This window comes from Mastigoproctus giganteus, chromosome 1 (assembly GCF_048544385.1).
Source record: "Mastigoproctus giganteus isolate SK-2022 chromosome 1, ASM4854438v1, whole genome shotgun sequence".
Taxonomy (NCBI): domain Eukaryota; kingdom Metazoa; phylum Arthropoda; class Arachnida; order Uropygi; family Thelyphonidae; genus Mastigoproctus; species Mastigoproctus giganteus.
The window spans coordinates 48551390-48571047 of record NC_143575.1 but is presented as its reverse complement, the minus strand read 5'-3'; the positions used below and the strand labels follow the sequence as shown (position 1 = coordinate 48571047).

At 37.3% G+C, this 19658-nt stretch overlaps 1 protein-coding gene across 2 annotated transcripts in view; it reads right to left on the bottom strand.

The window, feature by feature from the left end:
• The window catches only part of ATP7 (copper-transporting ATPase 1), a 260566-nt gene that overhangs the window by 21173 nt on the left and 219735 nt on the right, over nucleotides 1-19658 (bottom strand). For both annotated transcript variants that reach the window (XM_090372608.1, XM_090372616.1), the window contains exon 17: nucleotides 12451-12654. In XM_090372608.1, the coding sequence (XP_090228734.1) occupies nucleotides 12451-12654 (204 nt within the window). The remainder of the gene's footprint in view (nucleotides 1-12450; nucleotides 12655-19658) is intronic.

The window sequence follows — 19658 nt, the reverse complement described above, 5'->3', positions numbered from 1 at the left end:
TGCTTATTTTGAAGTCCACTGCATGGTCTGATGCTTCATCTCTGGGTCGTACTCAAACACCCAACACTCACTCCATGACAATACTGTCAAGCAAAATTAGGATTGTCTTGACAGGTCTGGATGAAGTCTTTGCATAATGACACTCTTCTTGCTTCTCCTCATCTGTGAGGCTATGCAGCACTCCTTATTCATATTAAACTCTTCAGCCTTCATTGTGAGGGTCAACTGGCAATCTCTTGCCACAATTTCCTATACCTTTGCAACTCTATCCTCATTTGGAGAGGTTGATGGATGCCCACTTTTTGGGTCATTGCAAAACTTTTCACATCCATCTTTGAACTACTTATACTACTCAAACACACTGGTATGATTTACGTTTCATCACCATAAACAGTTTTTAACACTGCATACATTTCTGTTGCAGATTTTCCCAGTTTAAATCAAAGTTTGATATTCATTCATTGCTCCATTGCAAAATTATGACCCAGAATATTAACACTACTAACGAAACGCATTGTTACTTGCAACCTGTCAGCCTACTGGACAATTTGTGCCACCATCTGTTGGTGGAACTACAATATATCACTTCTGTTTATTTTCATATTCATTGAACATGACTGCAACAGCACCAGCCCCGAAACTTTACTGCCAAAACCTTGTATAATAATACAGACTGATTTACTAAACTGAATTAATTTACAGCCATATAATTTGTAACTCTTCTGCTGCTTCCTCAGTTGTTGAAAATTTTGAACTAATGCAATGCAAAACACGATAGTGAAGTAACTGTCTTGTTTTTGTAAGGATTAATTTGAAAATTTCAGTCACTGATGAGAGGTTTTGGTTATTTGGTTTTTTTTTTTTAGGAGCATTAGCAACTAAGGCCATATTGCTCCGGGATATGCGGTGGTCATTCCCTGACCTTTCCACATCCTCCGTATTTGGTGGCGACGGGCTCGAACCCCGGTCTAATCAAGAAGCGTGTGCTACGCACTGCTGCTCCTTCCCACCTGGCTACGGAGGCGCCCACTGATGAGAGAGTCAAGGATTTCTAAAAGTATGGTATGATAGATAATTAAATTTACTAAATCTGTCAAAAGTAATGCGAATAATCAGCCTTCAGCTCCTACATACCAACACAAAAAAAAAAAAAAAAAGAAAAAAAAAAGAAAAAAAAAAAAAAGAGAGAGATGATATTTTTTGATATATTTATTGTGTCAATTAGCTTGAAAATTTTACAAAAAAAAAAAAAAAAAAAAAACCCCTAGCAAAACAAAGCAAACAAAAATGATTAAGAAAAATTCCAATTGTCTCTTACTAAATAATTTTTAAGCAGTTAGATCATTTTTTCTAACTATTATTATGTAACATCAATGACTTAAGCCAAGAAGAGTGTCTGAGCCAGCATAGTGGCTATATCATTTACCATGCAGTTGTCAACTACAAGCCAATATTCATTATACAAACAAATTAGGTTCTTTCATGATGAAAGCAACTGTCAAAGCGAATTATACAGGGTGTCTCAAAACTGCATGAAAAAAAAAATGGAGTACGTTCTTCTTAAACCAGTCAGTCCACTGCTGGACAAAGTTCTTCCCAGTATGTCTCTCTGTGCTTGCCTTCCCATCCACTGTACTCTTGCAACTTTCTAGAATTCACTTCTCCATCACATTCTAAGCCTTCCTTGTTTTCATTCATTGGTCTCCAATCCATTAATTTTCTGGTGCATCTTTCATCACTACATCTTGCAATATGTTCAGCTCATTTTCACTTTTAAGCCCTTAATATGCTCTATGTCAGTCACCCCTGGGTTTGCTCTGATCCACTCAATGATCTTCCTGTCCCTTAGGGTAATTCTCAGTATGCCTCTTTTTGTTCTCTGTTGTGTTACTTTCAATCTTTGGCTCAGTCTTTCTAATAACCTCCATTTTTCACTTCCATATGAGTGAAATTAGAGTATAATAAATTTAGAGTATAATTAAATACTCTAATTTTAGACTTAATGGAATTTTATTATCTCTACATAAATTTTTCATTTTCCATACACTATCCAGGCAAGTTGAATTCTTTCAATTTCATTCCTTTGTCCATCATCCATTCTTATTATTTATTCTAGATAGTTATTTGCTGGTATTTTAACAGCAAATTATTTATTCTAGATAGTTATTTGCTGCATTGCTATTTTAACAGCACATAAAGGTATATGTTTTGGGTATTATCATTGTGTTAGCCATATTCATTTGTAGAACTACTTTACTACAGGCTTTATTAAGCTCATTTAGTCTTCTTTCTAAATACAACACGCCGTCTGCATTTTATACTGCATTGCTGGCAGATCTTAGATGTGCTAGCTTTTCTCCATTTATTTTAATTCCTGATGTCCAATCCAAGCCCACTAAATACTTGTTAGAGTATTTAGTAATGAAGTTGGACTGTCTGTAGGCTCAGTACATACCTAAATCCTGATGCAAGATATAGGTGTGTCGCATGTGTGCAAAGTTTGATCCACGTTTGCTGTTGAATAAGCAAATGGACTACAGGAAAGCCACTGTAGTGATTAGTTCAAAAAATCTATGCAGGATCCAAGCTCCCTAAAAAAATATCTCCAACCACAGGTACCAGGAGATTATCAGGTTGTGTAAATGAAATAATAGAAATGGCACTGCTGCCACAAGACATAAAAGTCAAACTTTTGTCCATGACTCAGTTTTTCATGTACTTTTTCAGCCATGTTTTGGTTATATTGAATCATGTTTTAAGAAATGGAATTCTGAACTCTTAAAACACTCATGCCTGGTGTAAAGAGAAATCCACCCATGACTCCAAAACTAAGGCGTAATCATCTGAATGGCACACAAATGTTCCATCGGCCCAAGAAGTCTCGTGCAACAAAATCCAACATCAAGCTCACCGTGATTATTTTTTTGATGATAAGGGCATTGTGCACTATGAATTTTTGACTAGGGGAAAGGATTACTGCTGCTTACCATGCTGAAGTTTTGACATGTTTGCAGGAGAATGTGAGGCAAAGGCGACCTAAAAAATGGAAGGATGGCTGCATTTTGCACCATGACAATGCACACAGTCACACAGCAATGGCAGTTCAGCAGTTATTGGTTGCAAAAAAAAAAAAAAAAAAAAAAACCCCACACCACACACAGTTATGCAGCAGCCTCCCCACTCTCCTGTCCTTGCACTCACTGACTTCTGGCTGTTCTCTAAACTGAAAATGGGGCTTTGGGGTTGTCGTTTTACTACAGTGGATGACATCACAGAAAACACTGAAACTACATGTTAAAGAAACATGATTCAAAAGAATGTTTCAAAGCAAGGGTAGACTGATGGAGTAGCGGAGCAAGTGTGTACATGCAGAAGGATGATACTTTGAAGGTTATTAGGTTAGTAAGCCCAACAGTTCACTCAAACTTTTACAGAAAAATTTCCGAAACTTTTTAAATACACCTTGTATATGGATTTCTCTTTACACCAGGCATGAGTGTTTCAAGAGTTCAGAATTCCATTTCTTAAAGCATGATTCAATATAATCAAAACACGGCTGAAAAAGTACATGAAAAACTGAGTCATGGACAAAAGTTTGACTTTTATATCTTGTGGCAGCAATGCCATTTCTATTATTTCATTTACACAACCTGATAATCTCCTGGTACCTGTGGTTGGAGATACTTGTAAAGCAGGAAGTAACCAATCTTCATCATTTGCAGTTCATAAAAATCCCTTTACCAGCCAGCATTTACTCATAATAGTTTCAGTGTATCTGTTTCACTAAGTCATCTTGCAACAGCAACAAATGTTTAATGATTTGGTAATTATCAAGTGGAAATTTTTTTGGTGTATCTGAACAGCAGCTATGGAATTCTTATAGACATCATAAATTAAAGCCATATTAGTTAACTTGGCAAAAGAAAATGGATTTGTAGTGTCTCCCATATCAGTTTAACAAATACTGTTCTGCAAACAACAAGACAACTGTCAGCAGACAACCTGAAACTTCAGTAACAGACAAATTTACACTACTACTAGTATGTATTGTACAACACTAGTTAGTCACAACTGATAACTGGTAATATTCTTAATATAATTCTTCATGAAGTAGAACAACACCATTCGTGTTGGTATTTGGACATATATATGTTGTGTATTGTTTAGTCCATTGTACACAGTTATATTTTTATGACAAATTTGAACAAAAAATTATTTTTCCATTTTACATGGCTTTGTAATTTATGATTAAAGTTTGTTAATAACTTGGAAATAAAGATTTTTGAAACATGTGATGAACAAATGCAGTATAATGTGCTCCTACATATATTCCATGAAGTATTGAAATACCCTGTATACCAAGCTACAAGCAAGGTTGTATATGCAAAATCTGCATAATGCACTTTGACATCACATTTCGTTTAGGATACTAAAAGCCCTAAAAAAAATGTTGGTACCACCCCTGATTATGGTATTTCTTCCTCCCTACATTCTATCCATCACAATAGTATAAACTTTAGGTGTTCCTTGTTTCACTGTTGTAAATATGAAGCCCAGTTCTAGTTGCTTTTACAATCTTAATATAAAATAAATGCCTTATAGCTATTAGTGTGCAGTTATCATCATTAGAAGCCATCTTCATAGTGAAAATGGATGAATAAAAGTCTGTAAATGTTAGTGTATCCTATGTTTCATTTCAGATTAGAATACAATCAGTGGGCAAGGTACATAACAGAAATGAGTGAGAAACAAATAAAATTTATTGTATGTTATATTTCAGAATAAACAAAAATCAAGTATTTCAGTAATTACTATACTATGTACTACTGCATTTTATATGTTTGCTCATAAAGAAAGAAACTTTGTTCTTCAGCTTAACTCATTGAGAAAAAGTTGCCTTATTTTAGTGAATCATCCAAACTATACAAGGCATGAAAACAGATTCCAGAAAACTGAAACAGATTTACAGAATGGGATGCTACCGGTGAAAAGAAAAAAAGGAAATAACTTGGTTGTTTGAGAGTAAACACAAATCCAATAATCAGTGATCAGAGGACTTACTGGTATCATGAAAAAGACTCCATGCTAACATGGCTACTTTTATATCCTTTAAAAAATGGGAAAAAAAAAAAACAGTTACAAAGTGTATCAAATAGCTCATTAACAAGTGAAAGCATAATTGCATGTGTAGTTAACATAATGGAAAATTCACTTGCAGATTTTGAAGAAGAAAGGTTGAAAAATACAAATTATATATATAACTCCATATCCTTTTTTTTATGTTTGCATTATATTTATATGTATTAGCATACGAGGGGGTATCAAAAAAGTTCATACCATGACCTAGATAAAACATCAGTAGGAAGATGCCTTTTTAATATAAGTTGTCTACATATTTAATAACTAACATGTAAAATTTCATTCTCATAGGTGATTGTATACCAGAGGTGGAGCCCAGAATCTGAGGAAGGACACTACAGTTCTACAGTTGCCAAAGTGGAATATCGAGTAGTGATCAAGTTCCTGCATTTGAAATTTCATTCCGATAGGTGAATGTACACCAGAGGTGGAGTCTGGAATCTGAGGAAGGATGCTATGGTTGACAAAGAGGAATATCGAGCAGTAATCAAGTTCCTGCATTTGCAGGGCAAGAAAGCTCAGGAAATTGATGAAGAAATGAAAGCTGTGTATGGGAAGAATTGTCCATCCTATGACACTGTAAAAAAAGTGGAAACGAGAGTTCCAGTGCAGTCATACAAGTGTCTTTGATGAGCCAAGAGAAGGAAGGTCATCAACATCCACAAACAGTGAGACGGTTGCAAAGGTTGAGTAGCTGGTGCTGAGTGACAGATGTGTGAAAATCTGTCACTCAGCACCAGCTAACGAAAATCTACATTTTCGTCTTCTGATAGAGAGCTAATGAAAATCTCCATCTTCATCTCCCGCCAACAACGAGTAGTAAGCTAACGGAAATCTACATTTCAGTCTCCTGTCAATTGAAAGAGAGAGCTAACGAAAATCTACATTTTCGTCTTCTGATAGAGAGCTAATGAAAATCTCCATCTTCATCTCCCGCCAACAACGAGTAGTAAGCTAACGGAAATCTACATTTCAGTCTCCTGATTTAATTGAAAATGCAGTGGGAATTAGTTATGGATCTGCCCAGAGCATTTTACATTACCATCTGCACATGTGTAAGGTCTCTGCACGATGGGTTCCATGATTGTTGATGCCTTTGCAGAAGCAATGTCGAATGCGATGTTCTCACCAACTGCAGGATTTGCGTGATGCGGATGCTTAGAGTTTTTTTGATTGGTTGGTGACAAATGACAAATGCTGGGTGTACCAGTATGATCTGGAGACTAAAGACACGTTAAAGAAGTGGAAACACAGCATCCCCCAATCTCCCAAAAAGGCAAAGACACTCCATCTGCAAGAAGGTGATGTTGTACAGCCATGTTTTGGGACAGAAAAGGGGTTATCCTGACACATTACCTACCTCGTTGTTCCACACTTACCGGAGAATACTACAGAAATCATTTGAAAACGTTATGTGATGCTTTGAAGGTGAAAAGGCATGGAATGTTAACCAAAGGTGTCTGTCTTCTGTCAGACAATGCACTGGCTCACACGGCCATTGCCACCACCAATTCTGATGCCCAGTGCTGCTTCGAACTACTGCAGCATCCACCCTATTCTCCTGACCTAGCACCGTCAGACTTCTTATTTCGAGAAATGAAGAAACCATTGCGTGGACACGCTTTGATTTGTCCCCAAGAAGTCATCAATGAAGTTGAATCGTGGTTTCAGGTAAAAAGTGTGGACTTTATGATCAAGGCATTAAACAACTGATCCATAGACGGGAGAAATGTGTTACTATACATGGAGGTACACAGAAAAGAATTCAAAAGTTTCTGTGAAGGGCTATTATTTCTAGGTAACGGTATGAACTTTTTGATACCCCCCCCCATACTCTAGTGCATAATCATTACCCTTTTAAAATTTGTTTTGAAAAATTAAAACATATTTTAAAAGAGCAATGTTGTGCACTAGTATGCTAATATAAACTAAGCATTTTTAAATTTTTTCCATAAAGCCACTCTTTTATAAAGTATTTTTTACACAAGAATGATGGTAATGATTCGGCAAATTCATCTGTTAATATAAGATAACTAAGTAATAGTTTTGGTACTTCTAAATCACATGTAACGTTCTTCTCTATCAAAAAAACAAGCAAACAGTAGTTAATATGAAACAGCAGTAAATTCACATATTAACATATATCAAGTATCATTAAGCATTGAAATGAAAGTATTACTTCCATACACCACTCAACTGTTTATTTAGACTTAGTAAAATACATTAATCAAAATTTGCATATGTTTGCTAATAGAGACATCCAGCTGATGAGAAGTCAGCAAGCTTTGAAACAGCTATCCTGGCAAGTGTCTAAAATTTCTAAATGTATAGCAGATTTTACATTTTCAGAAGATGCTATACAATTTAAAAAGATATCAGCAACTTAGCAGAACCATGGATAATGATATCTGCCTTGAAGTCGAACATAATTTTGGGAATGAGAGTAGCTCTGTGTGAGCGAAGTTTTTACGGCTCCAGCTAATAGAAAAGTTTTTCTTAAATTTTTTCTGTTTTATTGACTTAATTGGCATATTAATTTATTTCCTAGAAGTGGTTTTATATTCCTAGTTATGATACTTAGCTTATTTTGAATTTAGATAGAGATTTTGTAGGTTATTACTTAGTATTGGTAAAACTTGTACCAGTCAAAACTTGCTGCCATCGTTGTAATATATTAGAACATTACGGAATAGCGTAACGTATAACGTAAAACTAGATAGCGTAATACATAGCACTGTTAGCTTAGTATAGTATTGGCAATTAATCAATTAATTTATAAATCTTATTAATTTTTATTGTTAATTAAATTATATTTTAATGGAAATCATGTCCCAAACTAGAGTAGCAAAGCAATGTGCACAAAGTAGCGAAATTGGAGAATCGCCCCCCCCCCCCCACTTTGGGGAAAAACCAAAGGGGGGAGCAATTCTCCAATGCATCACAGTCTAAAAAAAATGTGCAAAATGTGACGTTTGTGGATCTTTCTAGAACAGGACATGATCTAGCCATGAAGGATGACTTTGTGTGCGCTAGGTGCAGAGAATGTGAAGAAATAAGATGCCAACTCAATGTTCTGATGGGCATTTATGAGAGTTTGAAGAGTTGGGTAGATGCCCTTGAAGGATTAAAATGGGGGGGGGGATCAATCTCTCAGAGCAACTCAATGCCAGAGCTCACTCTTGTGCACCAGGCAACACAGTGGCAATCTTCAAGGCAGAATGTGCTGGTCCCACAGGAGCTGGTTATTGTCGGTGACTCAATTGTCAAGGAAACGGGAAATATATTGTACAAAAAGGATGGGTAGAATAGGACCAGGGTATGTCTGCCAGGGGCAAAAGCTGATGACGTTGCAGAGCAGATATCATCTTTAAGGGCACAAAAGGTGATATTGTTTTACACGTTGGCATTAATGACATTAAGTGTAAGAGATCTGCTGATTTACTTAACAAGTAAAGGTCAATGTTGGAAAAAAGTCACGAGTTAGGGTTAAATTTGAAAGTATCTGCAATCCTGCACAGACACAATAGACGGGAGTATATGATAGGAGAGACACAATAGGAGAGGAAGTATATGATGAGAGCCTTGTCAATCGATTCGGCACTGGAGAGATTGTGCAAGGCTCATGGGGGTAGAATTTTTCTCAGCATGATCTGTGCTTGTTAACAGGAGAGATTGTTTTTACAGGGATGGGATACACCTAAATAGAAAGGGTGCAAGAATATTTGATGAAGCTATCGAGACAATGTTAGGTGGATCAGAAAACTGTAGCTTAGGGGGATTCACAGACAAACAGATTAACAATAGCTGTAGGCAGAAGTGGAAATGATTCTTGCATTGCTTCTATTGGAATGAGCAGCAGCCAGGAAAGCAAGTTGCTGGTGATTTATGGAACTGATAGGATTCATGAAAAAGTAAATACATGGGATGTGTTAGAGTAACTAAGAGTAAGAACAGGTGCATGTATACTTGCATGTACACCAATACTAGGAGTACAGTAAATAAATTTGATGAATTTGAGGTGCTGGTTAAGACATGAAAGGTGGATATCGTTGGGATATCGGAGACGTGGTGGATATAAGAAACACAGAATTGTAATTTGTGAAGTATGCTATGTACAGAAAGGATTAACTATATAATATCGGTGTAGATACACCATAGTTAACCCATAAATTTGAACTACGTATGTAGTGTAAAAGGCATCGTTTTAACAGTATCTCATATTGTGGGTAGCCTTCACAACGAGATAGCTGGTATTGCACTACTTCAAATAAATAACACTTCTCTAGTAGAGAAGACTACTGTTATTTATTTTCAGAGGATACCCCCCCCCCCCAAACGATCGTTTCGAACCTAGTGGGCTTCATTATCAGTACAGAAAGGATAGACAGGATAGGAAGGGAAGGGGGTTATGCTGTTAGTTAAGAAAAGCATAAAACCTAAGGAAGTGCATCGTGTTGACATAGATGTACAGTGCAATGTTGAGTCAGTCTGGTGTGACATAAGCACTGGGAAAGCAAAAATGAGGGTAGGAGGTTGTTATAAGCCTAATGACTCTGATGAGTACAATGAACAATTATACACAGAAATAGAGTGGGCCACTAAATTAGAGTGTCTTTTAATGTGGGATTTTAACTTCCCAGATATTGACTGAAACTTGTGGTTTGGTCACTCATACACTAGCAAGACTTTTTTGGATTTACTGGATGATTGTTTTCTACAGCAACATATTAGAGAGGCAACCAGAGGGAGTAACACTCTTGATCTGATTATCAGCAGTGATTATTCATGCATTAAGAATTTACAGATAAAGGAACCACTGGGTGGCAGTTATCAGTGTACTGATGTAGGATTTACATAAAGATGTAACTACCATCAGGGGTAAAGGGAAGGTCTTTGCTTTCATAAAGGTGACTGCAATGATCTCAGAGATTTTTTAAATTCTATACAACTTTTAAATTCTAGTGGGACTAACTGATGATGTTACCAACAGCAAATTCTAATCTTGGAGGCTACTAGGCTTTTCATAACAACTAAGAAATACCGTTCTAGGTTTAGGCCCAAATGGATGTCAGATGAACTAATGAGACTTGTGACAGCGAAGTAAAATGCATGGGATGCATATAAATTGTCAGGCGACATGGAAGCCTATGGTAGATATAAGCTAATCTGTAATCAAGTCACAAAGGAGATTAGACAAGCGAAGGCAGATTATGAGAAATCTTTGGCAAAAGATGCTAAGAAAAACAGCAAGGATTTCTTTACTTATATAAACTCTAAAAGGAAGGAGATGAATCAGATTGGTTCACTTGATATCAATGATTTGACTGTAGATGATCATGCTCAGGTAGCTGATAAACTGAATGAGTATTTCACATCGACATTCACACATGAGGAGTTATTCAAGGATGAGAGGGCCAGATGTTTATCAAACTCTAACAGGGAGTTAAATGATTTTGTAATAACTGAGAGCAAAGTGCAGGAAAAATTGTTGAAGTTAAACATAAGAAAGGCACCCGGGGTGGATGCGATCTATCTAGTTATATTAAAGGAGGCGGCAAAGGAAGTAAGCAAATCCTTAATCATAATTTTGAGAGCATCCTTAGAGTCGGGGGAAGTCCACACGGACTGAGGAAGTGACACGAGCACGACAGAACTGTTAGTTTAACTTCTGTTCAAGGGTAAATAATGGAATCACTGGTTAAAGCAGTAATGCAGGATCATCTAGAGATGACAGCAGTTATAGTTCAGACACAGCATGGGTTTGTTAAGGGGAAGTCTTGTCTGACCAATTTTATTGGATACTATGACGTGGTCACAAAGAAACTGGATGCAAAAAATAATTTAATATCATATACTTGAATTTCAGGAAAGCTTTGGATACTGTTGCACATGGAAGACTACTGTACAAATTGGAGCAGTATGGCATTAAGGGTAAGTTGCTACAATGGATAAAGGGATAGTTGAGTGGGAGAAGACAGAGAGTGGCAATCAATGGACACTGCTCTTTGTGGTCTAATGTTATTAGTGGTGATGGGCCCATTGTTGTTTTGTATATTTATCAATGATATTGATGAAGGCATAAATAACAGGCTTAATGTCCAAATTTGCAGATGATACAAAGCTTGGCAGGGTTGTTAATGACAGTATGCTACTGCAACAGGATCTAGAAAAGTTGGGCCGATGGGCTGAAAAGTGGCAACTGAAGTTTAACATTGACAAATCAAAGTACTGCATATGGGTAGCAGTAACCCCAGAGTCACATACCAACTGTGCAGTATTACACTCAGGGTAGTGGAGAATGAAAAAGACCTGGGGGTAATTGTGCAATCAAATACGAAGTTTTCTGAGAGTGCAGACAGGCTGCCAGAGTAGGTCATAGGGTCTTGTCAATGATATATAAGAATTTTGTGAGCAGGGATAAGGAGGTGATATCCCCTTGTATAAGGCAATGTTCAGGCCACACCTTGAGTACAGTGTACAGGTCTGGAAGCCACATTTTAGGAAGGATGTAAGTTGTAGAAGAAGTACAGAGAAGGAACAAAGGGGTGCATTTACGAAGAAAGGCTTAAGTTCTGCAAGTTGCAGCATCTGGAGACTAGGCACCTGCAAGGCGATCTGATTGAGGTGTAAAAGGCCTTGAATGGATTGAGCAGGCTCAACGATAATGGGATTCTTCCTGTTGCTGAAAATTACAAACCTGAGGAGGCATAAACTGAGGAAAGACAGTTGTAAAATAGAAGTGCGGAAATTTGCTTTTAGCCAGCGGGTAGTTGATTGCTGGAACAGCTTTCATCTGTTGTTGTGGAAGTTGATAGTTTAAATAAATTCAAGGCAGAACAAGACAAACATTTGGAATGAATGAATGGGTGAAATGGGAAGGGTTTTTTTTTTTTTTTTTTTTGCTGATGCTGTATAAGCTTGCTTTCTTGCATCATATGCCTCTACTAATGCTAATAAGCTGAAACCTGAAGGGCAAATAGCCAGCTGGTCTTTAGTGGAACCATAATGATTAAAAAAATAAGCAGAGAAATATGAATTTATTTTCTCATACAGGCTAATTCAAATTTTGTACTGCCCAAATACCATTCATTTGAAATTTTGTGTTGTGCAAAGTTTCAATCAACCTATACTTGTATTACATGAAAATGAAATTATACCCATTAGGAATTATATCAATCAAAGTAAACTAAACCATGTGCATAATACATAGAAAACAGTAAAAAAGACAAGAATATACAAAGCAATTCAATTACAGAATTTAATAATAATAAAAAAAATATATTATAATTATAAAAATAAAAAATGATATACCCTGATTAGTACAACATCAGCAGCTTCTACTGCTACATCTGTACCAGTACCAATAGCAATTCCCACATTTGCCTTTGCAAGAGCAGGCGAATCATTTACTCCATCTCCAACCATGGCAATTTTCAATCCTTTATCCTGCAACTGCTGAATCTTCATAACTTTATGAGAAGGAAGCACTTCGGCAAAGACTCTGGAAATGCCAACCTAAATATGAGTAGAAAAAATTGGTCATAGACAATCATAATCTACAATATGTATTTTTTAAATTTATATACAAGTATATATCTCAGATTGAAAAATTAAGCAGTACATATTTTAACTATCACTTCTTTAAATTCCCATATATATTTGAGCCTAGCACAGTCAATTCTGCTCAGAACAACAAGGGGGAACTCTTGAGATTAGGCTCACTCAGCAACAAAAACTGTGCCACTGGCCCTCATATATTTAAACTTACTTGGGGTGGGGGTGGCAGATCTGTGTGTGTGTGTGTGTGTTTTAACAGATATTATATGAATCTTAGTTATGGTATTTACATTTATGTTTAAGTCAGCCAATATGCCTATTTGTCCCCTGTGCTTCTGCACATATGCAAAACAGGTCTCATCTGTTCATAGTATCTTAACAAACAATATCAGCGTATTAATAAACAACTATAAACAGAGAGCCCAAACTGTGGATCAACTTAAATGCAAAGAGATACAATAAAAGAGATTTAAACAGAAACAGAGTGACCATTTTTTTTTTTTTTTTTTTTTTTTTTTTTTACTGGCCTTGTGGCAAGAACATCACATGCTACACTAAGAGGGGAAGGTCACTACTATCTAAGCTCTCATTAACAACCTACCTGATGGTCACTCAACACAGGTTATACAGTTAAGTCCTATGAAATCCCATAGACTGAACTAATCCACCTGATGTCATTCCACACAGGTTTCACTAATAAACCTGCGTGGAATGGAAATATTAATGGACCTGTGATCATTCACACGGGTCCATTACTTCATAATCTTCAAAAAATGACAGAGCACAGGACCGAGAAGCCCCAAAACCACACCAGAGCTGATCTTAGTCTGAACTTAGGCTGATCTGAACTTCCTGTCACTGCGCTAGTCCCTACTAAAGTCAACAACTTCATCAACTTAAATATTTAAGTTTATTGGGGGTAAAGGGTGGAGACAGATCGATCTCTCTCTCTCTCTCTCTGTGTGTGTTTAATAGATGTATGAATCTCAGTTATGGTATTTAGAAACTATTGCTAGACATGTTTTATACTCTGTGGCTTTGGGCAGATCAAGTTTCCAAACCTGCATGCAGTACTGAAGATACAGCCTAACTATTGCCTTATACAATGAGATAATCAACTCCTTGTCAATGGTGGAAAAATTCCTGTATATCATTAATAGAACTCCTGAGCTGTTCTATCAGCTTGTTTGCATTGCTCAGAGAACTTTATGTCAGATTGTACAATTATCTCCAAGTCTCTTTTTGCTAAACTTCGATTGTTACTTCTATACAACCCATCTGTCCAATTTTTCTAGGCTTTTTTTTTTTTTTACAGTAATATCCTTGATTCTTGTCATTAACCCTGCCAACCTATGTATCATGTGTAAAATTACATAAGCTTGATATGACTTCAATCAATATCATTAAATAAGAGGTTCAGAACTGAACCTTGAGGGACTTACTAATTCAATTAGTCAAAATTAATTTTTGCATCCAGTCCTGTTACTCTATCACACTCACAAATCAGATTGATCAGACAAGAACTCCCTTTAACAAATCCATGCTGTTATTTTCAGATAACTGCATTACCATCAAAATGATCCTCCAATACTTTTTTAATCACTCACTCTATGATGACTATTATTTTCTCTGGAACAGAAGTCAAGCCTACAAGCCTGTAGTTATTTACTTTGTCCTTTTATCCTCCTTTGTGAATTGGGGAAACATTCGAACATTTTCAATATATAGGGTCCTTTCTGGAATCTAACGATGCTCTCATAATTATGGCCTAAAGTTTGCTCCTTCTCTCCTGAATTTAATTGGATGGATTCCATGTCCTCCAGGTGCCTTATTTACTTTTAGCTTCAACAATTTCTCTTCTGTTTTCTTCTCATTTACCACAAAATGATTTAGTCCCCAAAGTATACTTGTGGTATTCTCATCCCTAAATACTTCACATGTGAATGTAGATAAAATATTTATTCAGTTTTTCAACAACCAACCAACCAACCAACATAACCATCAATAGTTATGTCATTTATATCTAGTGGGACCAATGTGATTCACTGCTTTCCTTCTAGTGTTAACACAAGCAAAGAATGCTTTGCTACTGTTCTTTGCATTCTTAGTCAAAGACTTCTCATAATCTGCTTTAGCCTGCCTAACCCCCCCCCCCCCCAGTACTTGATTGCACACTAGTTTGTATTAGTGCAGGTTTGTGTGTTCCCCCTGATAATTTATAATAATCCCATACAATTTTCTTCTCTGCCACTAGTCCCTTCAGTTCATCTGACATCCATATAGATCTAAGCTTTGAATAGTATATCTTAGTCGGCACAACAAGCCTAGTAGCTTTAGCTTCTAAATTACTTCCCACTGAGAATTTGCAGTTCATCGCAACAAAACAATTTAAGTGTGACAGTGTAGTCACTTTTATGAAAAAAATTTCATCTCTTTACCCTTGACAGTAATTATATCTTTAAGTAAATCCGACATGAATATATGCACTCATGAGGCAAAATATTCTGATCACCCTGTCTTCATGAGTGGACCCATTCCACACCAACTGGTGCAGCATATATAGTGAGATCATGGGTAGTGCCTGTCTGTTTCTCACTACAAAGCTAAGAAGGTGGGTGGGGGGTCAGCTTCTCAGCTACTACAGGCAATGTCAGCTGTTCAAGGTACACTGTAGTTAAAGTGTCGCAGGAATAGTCTGAAGAGGGACACAACCATCTAATGTGCCGGGATGGGGAAACTACCACTGTCTTACAGTCAAGGTGAATGACTTCTGGCTCCCGTTCTCTAGTTACACAGACCCAGCTGGTCGAGATGCTGAGACTTTTAAAATTACTAATGACCTTGCACAGATTGTTCATTTACCTACCAGAAAACCAGACAATCCTAACCATACAGCCAACATGCTTGATCTTTTTCTCACAAACAACCTTTCTAAGTACACAGTTGAAGTGAGTGGTCCTTTGCGCACCTCAGATCACAACCTGGTGATTGTCTCTTCTCCAATGGAGCCTTTATCCCATGGCTATTCCTAACCTTATGTTGTTCGGCATTACAAGAATGCAAAATGGGATGACCTGCAATATTTCTGTTCTTTGGTCGGATTACTGTTTCAAAACTTCTGATGTCAACATTTCCTCAGATCGTGTCAGTGAAATTATTCTTGTAGGAATGGAATCTATTATTCCACACTCCGCTTTAAAATCTCTTCCTTTATCTAAACCTTGGTTTTCCAATAAATGTGCTAGGGCTGTTCAAAAGAAGAATGTTGCATATCGTAATTGGCTTGTTTCCAATTCTTCAGTTTCATTTTCTGTCTACACCAAGGCTTGCAACAATTCTAAAGCAGTTATTAATCATTCCAAACTAGATTTTGAACAGGCTAAGAGTAGAAAACTTGCTTCTTGCCTTAATGGTAGCCGAGCATTCTGGTCTCGTGCCAAAGCTATTGGCTGCAACTTTTGCCGATCTCTGCTCCCACCTCTGTCAAAACCAGATGGTTCTATTCTCACTTCAGCTAAGAATAAAGCTGACCCGCTAGCATCCCATTTTTCTTCCAACTCGTGTATTAATGATCTTGATCAATCACCTGCCAACATTCCCAACACACTCCATTCAATGCCCTCTGTGTTCTTCCATCAAAATGATGTTAGAAGGATTCTGAAAAATCTTGATGCTCAGAAAGCTCCAGGTCTTGACAGTATTTCTCCACTTGTTCTCAAAACCTGTGCTCCTGAATTTACTCCTCTTGTTTGCCACCTTTTTTCACTTTCTTATTCCAAAGGCGGTTTTCCTTCTGCTTGGAAATTCGCTCGTATCCAGCCAGTTCCTAAAAAGGGTGACAAATTCCTCCCATCTAATTATTGACCCATTGCAATTACTTGTACACTTTCTAAAGTAATAGAGAAATCAATTAACCGTCACTTTCTAAACTACCTAGAATCCTTCCATCTGATCAACGATCACCAGTATGGATTCCGTCAGTGTCGATCCACTGGTGATATTCTGGCTTATGTTACCTATTTATGGAAAAATTCAATGGAAACGTTTGGTGAAACATAAGCAGTTGCTCTTGACATCTCAAATGCTTTCGATCGTGTTGGCATAAAGGTCTTCTGAACAAGCTTCCATCTTATGGTTTACCAACTGTTTTTTGTAATTGGTTATCCAGTTTTCTCTCTGACCGTTCACCGAGGGTAATGGTAGATGGCTCTCTGTCTTCTAACTTCTCCACTAATGCTGGTGTCTCCCAAGGTCCAGTTCTTTCCACCGCTCTTTTCCTCTTGTATATTAATGACCTTCTTCCATTGACTGAAAATCCTATCCATAGTTTTGCCGATGATAACACATTGCAATCCACTTTCCATTTTTAAAAACCTTGTCCTGCTCAATCAGCTTCAACTTCCCGAATATCCAATTCCTTAAATGCCGATCTCCAGGTAATTCTCCAGTGGGGCAAAGACAACTTAGTTGATTTCAATCCTTCTAAAACTCAGTCCGGCCTTATATCTTGCTAAAAGGATTCTTCAGTTCCTATGCTTATCTTTGGTGATCACACTGACTTCTAATCTCTCTTGGCACTAGCACATTACAGATATTGTTTCCTCTGCTTCTAAAAAACTTGGTTTTCTCTTTCGCTCTCGGTGTTACTTTTCTTCCAAAAAGCTGTTCACTCTGTGCAAATCGCAAATTTGCCCTACCGTGGAATATTGTTCCCACATCTTGGGCTGTGCCCCCAAAACCTTTCTCAGGCTTCTAGATTCCATTCAGAAGACGGCAGTTAGGTTAATTAATGACTCATCTATAACAGTTTCATAGACTGTTCTGTTTCTGCTGCATGCTTTTTCTACAGATACTTCCAAGGGAAACTGTTCTTCTGAATTGGCTTCTATAATTCCTGCTCTCTCTTTCAAAACAGTCTGAACATGTGCCGCCACCAGCGAACACCCATCTACTCATCAACTTCAAACTCACAGAACCAACTTTTCATCTTCCTTGTTTATTCATTCAACTGCCATTTTCTGGAACAATCTTCCTTCATAAATATGTCCTGAAAATTTCAGTCTACAGAAGTTCAAGTCTAATGTCAACAATTGTGAGGGAGATGGAGGCATCATTTTAGGAAGAATGTAGAACTGTTGGAATGGAAGAGAGACTATGAGATTGGCAAGGGGAACAAAAGTTTGCTTTTTACAAAGAAAGATTTCAGTTTTGGAAAGATATACTGGGAAACACTTCATGTTTGTCGAAATCCCTGAAATTAAAAAAGATATTCCACATGGGGTCAGCCAACACCCATCTACTCATCAACTTAACTCACAGAACCAACTTTTCATCTTCCTTGTTTATTCATTCAACTGCCATTTTCTGGAACAATCTTCCTTCATAAATATGTCCTGAAAATTTCAGTCTACAGAAGTTCAAGTCTAATGTCAACAATTATCTTCTTTCTTCTTCTCAACCTCCAACCCAAGCACAGTACTAAGTACTATAGGTTCTAACACCTGTCGTGTTTGGAGTTCTCATTAAAAAAAAAAAAAAAATGTGCTGTCTGGGACAACAGATGGCTTATAATGCTTTCATGGATGTCACTGGATCCACTCATCTCCATTGAACACACCCTTACTGCCAGATCATACCTTGGCATTGTTTTGGGCCAAGTTTTGCCCTACATTGTGACTAAGTATCCAGATGGCACTGGACTCTTTCAACAAGATAAATGCCACATGTCACAAGGCCTACATTGTGCATGGTTGGTTTGAGGATGATGTCCAAGCATTTTATGTGCTGTTCTAGCTGGAGAGGACATCCTGGATACCCAAAGACACCTTCCCTGATCTTGTACAGTTGATGCCACACCGAGTGCAAGTGGTTAACAAGGAAAAAGACAGCATTATAACCACGGTACTAAGTACTATAGGTTCTAACACTGGGTAGGTGGTTATAATGTTTTGGTTCATGAGTGTATATTGTGATCACTGCCAACCAGTGGTTCTTTTATCTGGGGATTCTTAATGCATGAGGAATCAGTGTTGATAATCAGATCAAGGGTACTGCTATCGCTTGTTACCTCTCTAATATGCTGGTGTAGCAAGTAGTCATCCAATAAACTAAGAAAAGTTTTCCTACTGTGTGTATGAACAACCCACAAGTTTCAATCAATATCTGTAAAGTTAAAATCTCCCATTATAAGACATTTTAATTTACTGGCTCACTATCTATCTGTATAACTTTTCATTATTCTCATTGCAGTCATTTTGGCTATAAAATACTCCCATTCTTTTTATTTTCTCAGTGCTCCGTAGCACCAAGCATTTCAACATTTTGCTGGCTATACTCATATTCCTTAATATTCTAAGGGCTTCATAAACATAACTCCTACTCCTCCTTCCTGTCTTGTCTGTCCTTTTTGCAATTCCAGGGTTCTCTCCTACCAGAGACCTTTCTATTCCCTACTTTACCTGGCCTGCTTTCCTGGGGCTGTGGACGGGCCCTGCAGCTAAATGGCATGAGGAAAGACCAACACAACCCAACACTACACAATGCAGACCAAAAATAAAACTCACAATATCTCTGGCCTTTACAGAGCTTGTATTGCGGCACAAAGTACACAACTACAGAAATTATTGAAGATTGCTGCTATGGATAAAGGGTTTGTTGAGTGGGACACAGCAGAGAGTGGTAATAAATGGACACTGCTCTACGTGGACTAATGTTATTAGTGGAGTTGCCCAGGGTTTGGTGCTGGGCCCATTGTTGTTTTGTGTATTTATCAATGATATCAATGAAGATATATCAGGCTTAATATCCAAGTTTGCAGATGATACAAAGGTTGGAAGGTTTGTTAATAACAGTAAAGATAGTATGCTACTGCAACAGGATCTAGAAAAGTTAGGCAGATGGGCTGAGAAGTGGCACCTGAAGTTTAACATTGAAAAATGCAAAGTACTGCATATGGGTAGCAG